We start from the raw sequence: 13,038 nt of genomic DNA, 5'->3' as shown, positions 1-13,038 counted from the left end.
ATGCGCGGGAGAGAGCGGCTGTGACAGACGGGGCCGCACATGCGCAGTAGAGAGTGGCTGTGACGGGGCCGTGCATGGGCAGTAGAGAGCGGCTGTGACAGACGGGGCCGCGCATGGGCGGGAGAGAGCGGCTGTGTCAGACGGGGGCCGCGCATGCGCAGTAGAGAGCGGCTGTGACAGACGGGGCCGCGCATGCGCAGTAGAGAGCAGCTGTGACAGACGGGGCCGCGCATGCGCAGTAGAGAGCGGCTGTGACAGACGGGGCCGCGCATGCGCAGTAGAGAGCAGCTGTGACAGACGGGGCCGCGCATGGGCGGGAGAGAGCGGCTGTGACAGACGGGGCCGCGCATGGGCGGGAGAGAGCGGCTGTGACAGACGGGGCCGCGCATGGGCGGGAGAGAGAGCTCTGACAGACGTGCTGATACGACGGCCCCAAGGCAGAGAGCGTTCGGGCTGACCACAGCCTGAGCCCGTCCCTCGGATGCCGGGGAAGGGGGGAGGGAGCTGGGGCGGCCGAACCGTCACGCCAAGGGACAACAGCGCAAAGCCTCGCCACATCCCCCCCTCGGCCGCCGCTGCAGCTCCCGCCACCACCTCCGCCGCTGCCTCCGGCCCTGTGCGGGGGGGGAGGGAGGGGAGGGTGGACCGAGAACAGCCTGAGCCCGTCCCTCCGCCGCTGGGGAAGGGGGGAGAGAGTTGGGATGGCCGGAGCACAGCAAATCTCGCCCATTTTAACGGGCATTACAGCTTGTGTATATATAGAGAGAGAGAGAAATGTGACTTATACAGGAATAATTACCTCCAGGCCCTCTCAGAGGTCTAGAAAGGGATTGAGTCACTTCCAGCTACTGATAAAAAATGTATTTTTTCTTTTATTTAACATTTTTCTGTCCTGCCTTCCTGACCAAGAAAATGGATGCCCGAAGTGGTGTACAAGTCACAAATTAAAAAACACAACCTGAGATCACACAAAAGCAAAATACGGCACTGGCCAGCTCAGTCCCTCGAATGTACGTCGCTAGAACTAATTTTGTTCCTCACATTTTGTAGAATTAAGGCCACAAAGGTGAATTTTAAGAGCCCCTACGCATGCCAGAGCTGGCAGGTAGGTGCAGAAGTCAGGATTTTATAAGCATGGGAGTACACGCAGTCTCCCAGCAGGCGCACAAAACCTTTTTTGGAAAAAGGGGAGGGGCATTCCTGGATCTTTGAATGAAACGAGCGTAGAAGTATTTATGCGCACAAGCACGTGCTGGGGTCCTCTACCGTGTAAATTTACTTCTGTTATGGATGGGCTGCAAGGCAAGAAACAATACTCTTACTCCAATGGTATAAGCGATCCTTGGTCACTGTAACTGCTATTGCAAGCGATGCCAGTGGATCGAGGCCATTTTTTAATTTCTCCCCTAGAACACAGCGCCATGCTCAATCTGTTGGAGTAATTCGCAATAGCGGCTGCGGCATGGAAATGCAACTGGGGCTCACTACTGCCCCATGAAAATTTAAATTGGGGAAAGAGAGTCCAGAGGCAGCTGAAGAAGGAAGCCCAGGAAGATTTTTTTTTTGGGGGGGGGGGGGGGTGAAGGAGCTTGGCTTTCATTTTTAAAATGAAATGAACTCAAGCAAACTACATTTTGCTTTTCTTTCACTTCATTCTAAATAAATGAATCAAAGCCGGAAATGTCATTAAAAATTCCCTTTTTGCTTCAAAGGAATACACATCTTTGATGGATGGCTCCCAGAAACTTTATAGCTCACATCTTTTCATAATGTGATGGCACCATCTTGTGGCTGTTTTGAATCTTATGTTTGTATATTTCTATCCAGACTGCAATCTGCGCCATCTTATGGCTATGTATAGAATGCAGCTATATATTTCTATTGATGGAGCAGTACTGCCATCATGTGGCCATTTTCATTAGTGCAGGACAATGTTCACAACCTTTTTTCTGCTTAAGTGAAACTTCCCGTACATGCAACTCAAACTGTAAAATAATGTTCTCCATGTATTGAATTTATAAATATATTAGGGATATTTCAGAAATAGATAAAAGTAGTTCATTTTGACACTTCTCCCTTGACAATGCACCCAGGATGTGCTTGATGAATCCTCACTCTTCTGATTGCTAACTCTTTGGGGATTTTAGGTGACAGAGGAATTCTTGATTTCTTTCAGAAAGCACGCATTGACAGATATGAGTTCTTATCTCCATCAATATGTTGAATGCTTGGACAAATACTTCCACCAATTACAAATTGCCCATTTGTATCCATGCTCACAAGAAGTTAGATACTTGCCCTATCACAGAAAAACTTTAAGGCAAAAGTAAAATTTAAAAAAATATATATATATAGAAGAAAAGGCTGGTCAGCGCCATTTTGAAAGATGGTGTTGACTGACCTAGAGCTAAAGGGCACTCTGGGCCCAACTGGACACTGGGAATCTCTTCAAAAAGATATGAGGGAGCCCGGGGAGCGCACTAGACACCAGGGAAGTTTTCTATGTAAGGTGGGGGTACAGGGAGACCACTAGAAACCATGGATTTCACCTATAGAAATTGGGGGGGGGGTGAGAATTTGGATCTTTTGGGGGGGTTGGAACCAGGGGGTTATTTTTATGGAAAGGGGAGTGGTTTGGTAAAGTGCTGGGGAATCACTGTCTGACTTTAAATTCTATTTTTTTTTTTTATTACTTTGCCATCTTTAGAAGCAGCAGGGGGTGGGGGGAATTTTCCACTTTGGGAATAATTTTAGAGCTGCGTGGCCCTTTATCATGATGGCAGCCCTGGGTGACGTGGGCCACCATGGCACATTTTCCTTCAGTTTGCAGTGATATTTTTTTTTTTTCTTGTGGGGTTTTTCCACAATAAAAAGTATCACTGTGACACCACCACCACACTATTTCTCCGGGGAGGGGTGAAATATTGTGTGAGTCCCCCCTCCGTTATATTTATTTATTTAAAAATCTTACAATTCTTTGCAAAATTTCACCCCTCCCATTGTAAACTTGATAAATGACCCGCTAAGTTTGTTCCATCGGCAATGGGGGAGGGCAAACGGACTTGCCGAAGGTCAGAAGGAGACTCTGCAGGATTTGCACCCCCGCCTCCCTGGTTTGTAGTCTGTTTTTGTAACCACTAGGTTGCTCCTCGCCACTTAACTAAAATACTAAAACGGGTTCAACCTGACCGAGTGAAGATCAGTCAGCATCAGATATTTTGAGTTTAAAAGCAATCTCCAAGAGGTGGGTCTTTAGGTGGGATTTGAATATAGGCAGAGATGGAGCTCACAGTGCCACAGCAGAAAGCTGTAAAATCTGGATAAGGGCATGGCTTTTTAGAAATGGAGAATGGTGAAGAGCTCTGGGGAAATCTGGCAGTCTTCAGGAGAGTCTCCCATCTTTGATCAACCTTAAACACCTTACGGCCTTCTTGAAGTTTTCTTCTGACCAGTTAATCTTTGAAGAAGTGAGAAATGGTCACTGGAGCTTTACCCATGAGCAGGTTTGATGCTGGCCTTGTCAGACGGCATCACTAGTAAGATTTGGATTGCACAGCTAGACTTTGGGAAATGCTCTGAAAGCAATAATATGTTACTGCGCTGCAAGGGGAAGCCGCAGGTCTCTGGAAAGCAGAGCATGGGAGGATATCTGGGGAAAGGTGGAGATCCCCAGAAGAGACTGTGGTTAGTTTTAAGAACATTTCAGCAGTGAGCACTCTCTGTACACCGTAAAAGAATAATTGCTTTCCTCTGCATGGATTCAGGTGCGATCTTTTTAATTATTTTATAGAAAGATGAAGCTATCACAGGCAGGTCTAGTAATGTTTTGATTGTAGAAACCCCTTGCTATATGTTTATATACTGATATTAGGTTTTACTGCAAGATAAGAAAACCAGGTGTTTTGGGGAATTGAATACACTTTCTGAAAATTTAGGAAGGACATTATTTCCAAAAATGCACCTTGAAAATGGGTGAGTTTTCGTTACATGATTGATTGATTTATCACATTTACTTGAGTGAAGATAGCATCTTCTTGCAAGAAGCATATTCCTTGACATACAGTAAACCATGCTTATCAGCTTCTTGGAGTGGTGCAGAATTTTTCCTGTTGAATTATGTAAAGTGCACCATCATTTTTCAAGGGCTGCTCCCTCAGTTTCTGTCTTTCCTAGAATAACGGATTTGATAAGGATTTCAAAAGCTCCATTTGTTGCCTGCACAACTGGGACTGAAGATGAAAAACAAGGAAAGTTGCAGATTTTTTTTTTTTTTTTTTTAATGGAGATTGGAATTTCAAACATAGCTACAGATATTGGAAAACACGAAGCAGATGCAGTATGTGGGCTGTGTGATGCTTACATTATGGTCTTGTTTCATACTGTTCTATCTGGTGTCATAGGTCACAGAAATGTATCCCCTAATTCATTACCAGCACATATATCACACAAATGAGATATGTTGACATGAAATGCACCACTAAAAGCCAACAGATCAGCGTAGCTTGGAAAAGGAGACGAGGTGGGTCTGGAGATTTACCAGTTGTTCACCAGTGGCAGGCATTGATGATTCTTCCTTCCTGGATTGGCTAAAACTTCATAAAAGGAGACCCTAGCTGTTACCCTTCGTGCATTCACCCAGCACCAATTGTCCTTGTTTTTCTCCCTGTGCTGATAGGGTGCCACTGCCTTCATGGCCTGCAAACCTCAGTAAATCTGTCAAGCTTGGCAATCATTTCTACATTTGTCTCCAGAGCAATACAGGCCAATGTCCATCTTTGCTGATGACAGTGAATCCATTTTAGCTGCTTGACCTGCTTAGCAAGAATTGGGGATCTCTTCTACACACACACACACCCCTCTATTTAAAATCCACCTAACTCGCCCCCTTTTCTCCCTCTCTGATGAGTATTGAATCCTCTACCAATCTCTTCAAGTACATCTAAGGAGATTATTTCCCTTTGTCTTGTAGGTCCTCTGTGCCTGAATGAAATGCATTTGGATTTTTGCTTTAGTGAAATATTCTGCTTTGTTCAAGACCAAATCTCACCCAATTATTTTTCTCTGTTAAAGACCCTCTCATTCCATTTGCACTCACCGGCTTTCCCTTCTCTGTTTCTGACCCATTTCTGTAGCCTGTTTTGCACACACCAGCTTTCTGGAATTAGCTTCCCTTTTTTGTCCAAAACACCATAACTCTTTCTGTCTTCAGGGTGGAATTGAAATACATCCCTTCTGGTTTGCCTACTCGAATATCTAGTCATCTTTTCTTCTCTGCTGATTATTACATTGGCCATTGATATCAGCAAATGTGGATTACGCACTTGTACGGGTACCCATGTACTCATTTTAAATTTACCGTTCCAGTGTTGAGTACACAAAATATATTTACTGGTAGAAATGCCAGTAGAAATGATCAAATGTTGGCTTTTGCCCAGTTAACACCAAAGGTTTGCCAGACAAAGTCTTTATATATCAAACTCACAGGACGTAGCAGAAGTTGCATTCTCAACTCATTACATAATTGTTTAACAAGCGATTTCTAATAATTTGATAATTTAGCAGCTCTTAAGTGATACTGCTGGTGCTTTATCAGTCTGGTTGTAACACTCCATTTTTATTAACAAGGTCAAATACAAGAAAAATGCTAAAAGAAATACAAAATATAACTTAAAAGGTGGCAAAACATTTATCCTTTACAGATCATTAACTCCAGCTCTGAAAGTGTCTTAATCTTAATCTTTTAAGGAAAGGTTGGAAAGTTCACCAGGCTGTGGTTAGGTGAATAACAAAGGAAATGAAATAAAATCCCAAGAGCAGAGTTTGTTGTATCATGTATCCTGAGTAAATCCTCACGAACTGTTCGTCTTTCCTTTCCGTAGATAAAATGTCATCTGTGAAGGTGAGGAACGCGACTCCTGTGATTGAATTCATTCTAGTTGGATTCCCCGGTGCTCCTCAACTTCAGATCTCTCTCTCCATTGTGATTTCCATAATCTACATCATAGCGCTGATCGGAAACCTGTTAATGATTATCATAATAAGTATTGACTATCGCCTTCATACCCCCATGTATTTCTTCCTTCTTAGCTTGTCCTTCTTGGAAATGTGTTTCATCACCGTTTATGTCCCAAAGATGCTGGCCATCCTTGTGTCAAAGAAGACGTCAATTTCATTTTCTGAATGCTTTATACAAGGTTATTTTTATTACCTCCTGGCAGGAACAGATCTTTCTCTTCTCACTGCAATGGCCATAGATCGGTATGTAGCTATCTGTCACCCACTGCATTATGCCACCATCATAAGTCACAGGGTGTGTGCTCAGATGATTCTGGGCTGTTGGCTGGTCAGTTTTCTGCTACTGCTTGTCCCAACCATTCTACTGGCCAGGTCTCCTTTCTGTGGTGCCAATGTGGTTAACCATTTCTTCTGTGATAGCACTGAGGTTATTAGACTGTCCTGTGGAGATAAACATGTTATGCAACTTTTTATTTTAATTGTGTGCACAACTTATCTAGTAGGAATCAGTTTGGTAATAGCCATATCCTATACATATGTCCTGTCTACCATTTTCAGGATGCCCTCAGCCACAGGGCGGCGAAAGACCTTCTCCACCTGCGTGTCGCACATCACCATGGTTGGTGTAACCTTTGGAACTTCTATTTTCCTACAGCTCAGGGCAAGCGAACATAAGTCAAAAGATATCGACAAGGTAGCCAGTTTGATTGCTAGCATCTTACCACCCTTGTTGAATCCTTTCATCTACACTTTAAGAAACAAGAAAGTGAAGGAAGCATTGAGAGGTGCTGTGAAATGGAGAACACAATACCCCAAGCTATGAGACTCCCTGATGGGATTTATAGCAGAGCATGCTTGATGAGCCCTCTCAAATGACCACCACAGGGTGATCTTCAGCAACCCACATCAGGCTAGTCTTTAGGCTGAATTTTCAAAGAAGATTTACCTGCACGCCTGCATCAAAAATTCCCAGATTCTTCTGATACTCACGTTGACATATGTGCAGGAAGTCACACCTCCCTCTGATCAGGCACAGCTTTCTTCCTGCACAATTACATTATACTTTCTAATATCAAAAGTATGTGCATACATGCTTTCCCTGTCCCCAGAATGCCTACTGGGCGTGAGGTGAAAAGAAGCCATGTCATTGAGTTATGTACGTATTTTCCCCACGCAATGCTCCAAATGATTTTCAGAAGCTGATTTATGTGCGTAATACAGAGTCTTTTTGCTGGTAAATCCTTTTAAAAAGTTTAACCCAGACTGCACACAGATTTAAACTGAGATATGCAGCATTTCAGTGTTTATGCAAAGAGGAAGTGTGAGAGTAGAGGAGAGCAGAAGCTTTACTGCACTGGATTGATATGAGCGAGGGATTCTGTTGGCTTAATGACACCGAAATTGCCCCTTTTTCTTAGATAAATCAGTACTTGGAGAAATTACTTTTACAATTGCTTTCCTGTTTTCTAGGATCAATGTTGCTGTTCTAAGATTTAAAGGCCTCAAAAGTCTACAAAACTCCTGAATCCCCAATCTGAAAGTTTGGTTAGCTTCATCCTTGGAGCTAATGGTCTTACTCATCACCTGGCTTCCTCTGTGGCAGATTCATAGCAGGACCCAGGGCTGCTGAAAGAGGATGCAGCGGTCTAGGCAGACCATTGTGCTGAGGGATCTGTACTTGGACCGGTGCTTTTCAATATATTTATAAATGATCTGGAAAGGCATACGATCAGTGAGGTGATCAGATTTGCAGATGACACAAAATTACTCAGAGTAGTTAAATTACAAGTGGTTGTGATAAATTGCAGGAGGACCTTGCAAGACTGGAAGATTGGGCATCAAATGGCAGATGAAATTTAATGTGGATAAGTGCATGGTGATGCATATAGGGAAAAATAACCCATGCTATAATTACACAATGTTAGGTTCCATATTAGGAGCTACCACCCAGGAAAAAGATCTAGGCGTCATAGTGGATAATACATTGAAATTATCCACTATGATGCTTATATCCCCAATCCTAAAAATCCTACACTGGCTGCCAATTCATTTCAGAATCATCTTGAAGTCCATCACTATTATATATAAAGCCATCCATCACCATGCCCCATTAGACATACAATTCCCGCTCAGGCAACATAACTCCACAAGACCTACCAGAGAAGCACACAGAGGATCCCTCCAGGTACCTCATACAAAATCCACTTGGCATATAACTTTAAGAGAACGAGCTGGACCATCACTCTGGAATTCCATTCCTCCTGATCTCCGACAGGAGCCCTGCCTCCCAACCTTCCGAAAAAGACTTAAGGCTTGGCTGTTCAAACAAGCATTTCCGGACTCCTCCTAAAATTCATCTCATCAACTACTATAATGCAGCTACATCAGTCCATTGTAAATAACTCTATATAATGTTAAACTCCTACAGTATTTCTCTCTTCTCCCAGTCTGATCTCCCTTGTTCATTGTAACTGCATTCTTTCCTTGCACAGGTTCCAGTTTTCAATTTATTTTGCACCCTCTTGTTCAATGTAAACCAGCATGATGTGATTGTATCATGAATGCCGGTATATAAAAACCTTAAATAAATACAAAAATAAATAAATAATTGTCGGCTCAGTGTGCTGCGGCAGTCAAAAAAGCAAACAGAATATTGGGAATTATTAGGAAGGGAACGGTTAATAAAACGGAAAATGTCATAATGCCTCTGTATCACTCCATGGTGAGACCGCACCTTGAATACTGTGTACAATTCTGGGCACCGCATCTCAAAAAAGATGTAGTTGCGATGGAGAAGGTACAGAGAAGGGCAACCAAAATGATAAAGGGGATGGAACAGCTCCCCTATGAGGAAAGGCTGAAGAGATTAGGGCTGTTCAGCATGGAGAAGAGACGGCTGAGGGGGGATATGATAGAGGTGTTTAAAATCATGAGAGATCTAGAATGGGTAAATGTGAATCAGATTTTACTCTTTTGGATAATAGAAAGACTAGGGGGCACTCCATGAAGTTAGCATGGGGCACATTTAAAACAAATTGGAGAAAATTCTTTTTCACTCAACGCACAATTAAGCTCTGGAATTTGTTGCCAGAGGATGTGGTTAAGTCAGTTAGTGTAGCTGGATTTAAAAAAGTTTTTAATACATTCTCAGAGAAGGTCATTATCTGTTATTAATCAAGTTAACTTGGGGAAAAGCCACTGCTATTTCTGGCATCAGTAGCATGGGATCTACCTAATGTTTGGGTACTTGCCAAGTACATGTTTCCTGGATTGTCCTCTGTTGGAAACAGGATGCTGGGCTTGATGGACCCTTGGTCTGACCCAGTATGGCAGGTTCTTATGTTCTAACTAGCGGAACCCGGCCACGCGTTGCAGTGGCAGAGTCAGGTTCCTTACCCTCCCTCCCCCTTCCCCTTGCTCATTTACCTCAGTCACTCATCCTCCTCCCCCTTGGTCATTCACCCCCCCCCCCCCCTTCCCGCCCCTGTCCCCACTCCAACTCTCTCCCCTCACACTCACCTCTCCCCTCATTCTCCCTCCCCTCACTGTCACCTCCCCCCGCCTACTGCCTACCCTTCAGATCAGAAAACTTTTGTCTTTCTATTTCTGTGGGAACCCCCCCCACCCCCCAAAAAAACCCCCAATCCCAACCCTTTAAATCAAATAATAACCCCCCCCCCCCTCCTGCCTCCCCCCCCCCCTCCCAAGACCTGGGAAATTAAAATTGTTGGTGCTACATGTGGTCTGTCCCTGGGCGTCTGTGCGCATTATGTAGCCAAATAGGGTAGTGTCTAACCAAATTTGCACTTCCAAATTTGTTTTGTGGTCTGGGGAGGGCCATTTTGGTGCGTTCCCGAGATCGTGCAAGTTTAGTGGATGTATCTGTGTGTGAACCTCCCCCTTCCCCCAAAAAACAACCCTATGAGAAACTTTCTCTTAAACTAACCACCCCACACTCTCCTGCCCCCCCTCCCCCAGCCCTGCAAAAAACAGTAGCCCACCCCCCTTGCCCCCCCCCAGAGTTGCCGAATGAATGAAACCTGCCCCCCCTCGTGACCCGTCCCCAAGATGTTAGCAATAAATTCATTACCACTCCCCACCCTCCAGACCCCCCGCTCCTGAACGCCCAGTCGGTGGAGCGGGCGTTCAGGAGTGGTCCGGGAGCGATGTATTGTCGTTGGTCCGTCGGCTGCGAGCACTGAAACGGGTTCCGATGGCCCTTTGCCCTTACTATGTCAGTGGGGTGGAGCAATGGCAGCGGTAGGTCCTCTGACATAATAAGGGCAAAGGTCCGCCGGCTGCCAGTCCTGAAAATGGCGCTGAGGGGCCCTCACCCTTACTATGTCACATGGGCTACTGCTGCCATTGGTGTCCCTGAGTGGCATAGTAAGGGAAAGGGCCGTCGGCGCCATGTTGATTGCTGGCAGCCGATGGCCGTAGTGCAGGAGATGTGGCCCGGACCGGTCCTGGCCCCCCGCTGGAGCCTCCCGGACTTCTGTCAGGTTTTGTGTGTGTTGTGAGGGCCTGGGAAGTAAATACATTTGGCAGGTGTGTGGGGGTGTGAGGAGGGTGGTGGGTGTATTTTATCTGTAAAGGAAATAGTTATCTTCCGGCGAAAAAAGTGCACAAATGTGTTAAAATGGAAGTGAAACGTGGACCTGGACTGGCGAAATGATTAGTGTAGCATGTGTTAGTGTAAGGTGGCGCTTACATCCAGCAAATGTCGCTGCTTTCTGGAAAAAATCTTTAAACCTATTCTACCTGTCACAGGTGTGTCATATGTGTAATGTAAGTACAGAAGAACCTTCCTGTATGCGAAATGAAGGTTGTGTCCAAATTTGAAAGCAATCGGTTCAGTGGTTTCCGAGATTAGCGATTTTGTCCAAACTATTTAACATTTGTATTTATATAGATTGAATATATTGCACTACATTGAACAGAGAGATACAATAAAGCTTTTTGACATCCTTAAAGCCATGGGTTTACTAGGAATGAGCACAGGTGAAGATCACTGAGGGTAATGGGCACGGATGAGGTTGGAATGGTGAAAGATCGCTGACTGAATGCTAAAATACAACATTTTTATTTATTTATTTATTTATTGTTTTTGTTATACCGAGTTTCATGATAGGCATCACATCAACCCGGTTTACAAATAACAAGGAGTGTTACATGTTTACATGTTACAACATGTTTACATGTTTACATGTTACAACAGGATGGCAACACAGCAGACGGCGTGAGGGTATGTGAGCACTGCAGACGGCGTGAGGGTGTGTGAGCACTGCAGATGGCATGAGGGTATGTGAGCACAGCAGATGGCGTGAGGGTATGTGAGCACTGCAGACGGCGTGAGGGTATGTGAGCACTGCAGACGGCGTGAGGGTGTGTGAGCACTGCAGATGGCGTGAGGGTATGTGAGCACTGCAGACGGCGTAAGGGTATGTGAGCACTGCAGATGGCGTGAGGGTATGTGAGCACTGGTAAGCATTTGGGTAAGGCAGCCAAAGAAATAACACGGCACATAACATCCACTCACAACCTGTGGGCTGTGCTGACATGAACTTTAATTTTAAATGTATTCCAATGATGAAAAAGGTGCTCCTTTTAGCTACAGTTTGAAATCTGAGGGGATCACTGCAAATGACCTGTGCAGTCTGCCCCATGCCTTTTGGGTCCTGTGCTGGTAAAAGAGTTCATAGAAGTTGTGCTGTAAACCAGCATTCAGTGAGGATCTCCACGGAGCCTGTGAGGGTGCCGGCTCCTTAGTTCTCTTTCATTTCCCCCCACTCACTCCTTGGTCCTCGATGGAGGGAAATATTTAATGACCCTCCCTGCAGAGCTTGCAGGTTGTACTTGCCTAGATTGATTTCAAGCACTGAGGCGCTGCCATGTCAGAAGCAACACCAGTAATGTTGTTTTGGTTTTCATTGTAAACTGAGACCCTGGGTAGTGCATTATAGTGCTGCAGTCCCTTACGGATTACTAATAAAATCCACATCACTCTGGAAAGTCCCATCTTATTTCAGGGTCTTCGGGGAAAGATGGCCGTCCCCAGAAGGCTCTGTGCTTAGCTTTTATTCTATTCCAACCACAACCTTTCCTCCTGGTCGGTAAAAGAATGAATGATTTCTCCTTGACGGAGGCAGGAGCGAATTTTATGCACGAAGCAGGCAGAGGCATCGCTATGTTTATAACACTGATTGCTAAAAGCAAATTAGAAAACTGCAAACCTCTGTGAGATTTGTAGCACAAACAGAGCACGTTTTCTGCACATTTTCGCCAAGAGGTTCATGTTTCCGAAGAAGTGGAAATTGGTGAGATTTTTCTCTTTATTTGCTTACAGGTGTTGGAGCTAATTTGTCAGCTTTACTTTACTCAGGAAGGCAAATGCCATCTGACTGTAAGCAGCCTAGACGATGCTCCATGGGTTTCTTGGGGTGCCACGGAATTTGTTCATGCTTTAAAAATTACAAAGCAGGCAATTATTTTTCAAACGTATCTGCCCCAAGCCAGGGTCATGGGGGATCTGATGAACATTTGGTTCAATTGAGTTTATCACCTACAAGGATAGTGCACAAGGCAAGTTGTGTTTTTAATGCAGAGATGCAGTTTTTGCTAATGCAAAAAAAAAAAAAAAAAACACCAAAAGAAAAAGAATCACAAAATAGAATGTAAAATTCTGGATTAATTCATGTTTTCTATGGTTAAGTGAATATAGTTTCATGTTGCAACATCTTCAAAACTGTGAAAGACAAAATATGAAAAACCAATACATTAATCAATGATAAGCTTTCTATACGGTTAAACCTAAGGCTTGAAATTGGTAAAATAGCGGGATAAAGTTCAGTAGCATTTTAAATACGAAAGAATCTATGGAAAACAATACTATTTCAGTTTCTAAATATAAGAAAAAGTCTGTGGCTTTTGAGATGCTCAAGCCAAATAGCTGAGACATTACCATTGGCCACAAATGCTAGATAATCAAAAGGCATGCTCTTCATTTCATCCTGCCATGAGGGG

At 44.3% G+C, this 13,038-nt stretch overlaps 1 protein-coding gene across 1 annotated transcript; it reads left to right on the top strand.

Annotated features, from left to right (window-relative positions):
• The first annotated feature begins 5,883 nt into the window (after window positions 1–5,883).
• On the top strand, window positions 5,884–7,767 carry LOC115078723 (olfactory receptor 6T1-like). The gene is made up of 2 exons (XM_029581709.1): window positions 5,884–6,634; window positions 7,486–7,767. The coding sequence occupies exons 1-2, from the start codon at window positions 5,885–5,887 to the stop codon at window positions 7,510–7,512; spliced, it is 777 nt and encodes a 258-aa protein (XP_029437569.1). The 5' UTR covers window position 5,884; the 3' UTR covers window positions 7,513–7,767.
• The last annotated feature ends 5,271 nt before the right edge of the window (window positions 7,768–13,038 follow it).

This window comes from Rhinatrema bivittatum, chromosome 16 (genome assembly GCF_901001135.1).
Source record: "Rhinatrema bivittatum chromosome 16, aRhiBiv1.1, whole genome shotgun sequence".
Lineage (NCBI taxonomy): Eukaryota > Metazoa > Chordata > Amphibia > Gymnophiona > Rhinatrematidae > Rhinatrema > Rhinatrema bivittatum.
The sequence above is the reverse complement of the archived record's forward strand: the minus strand, read 5'-3'. Positions and strand labels throughout refer to the sequence as shown.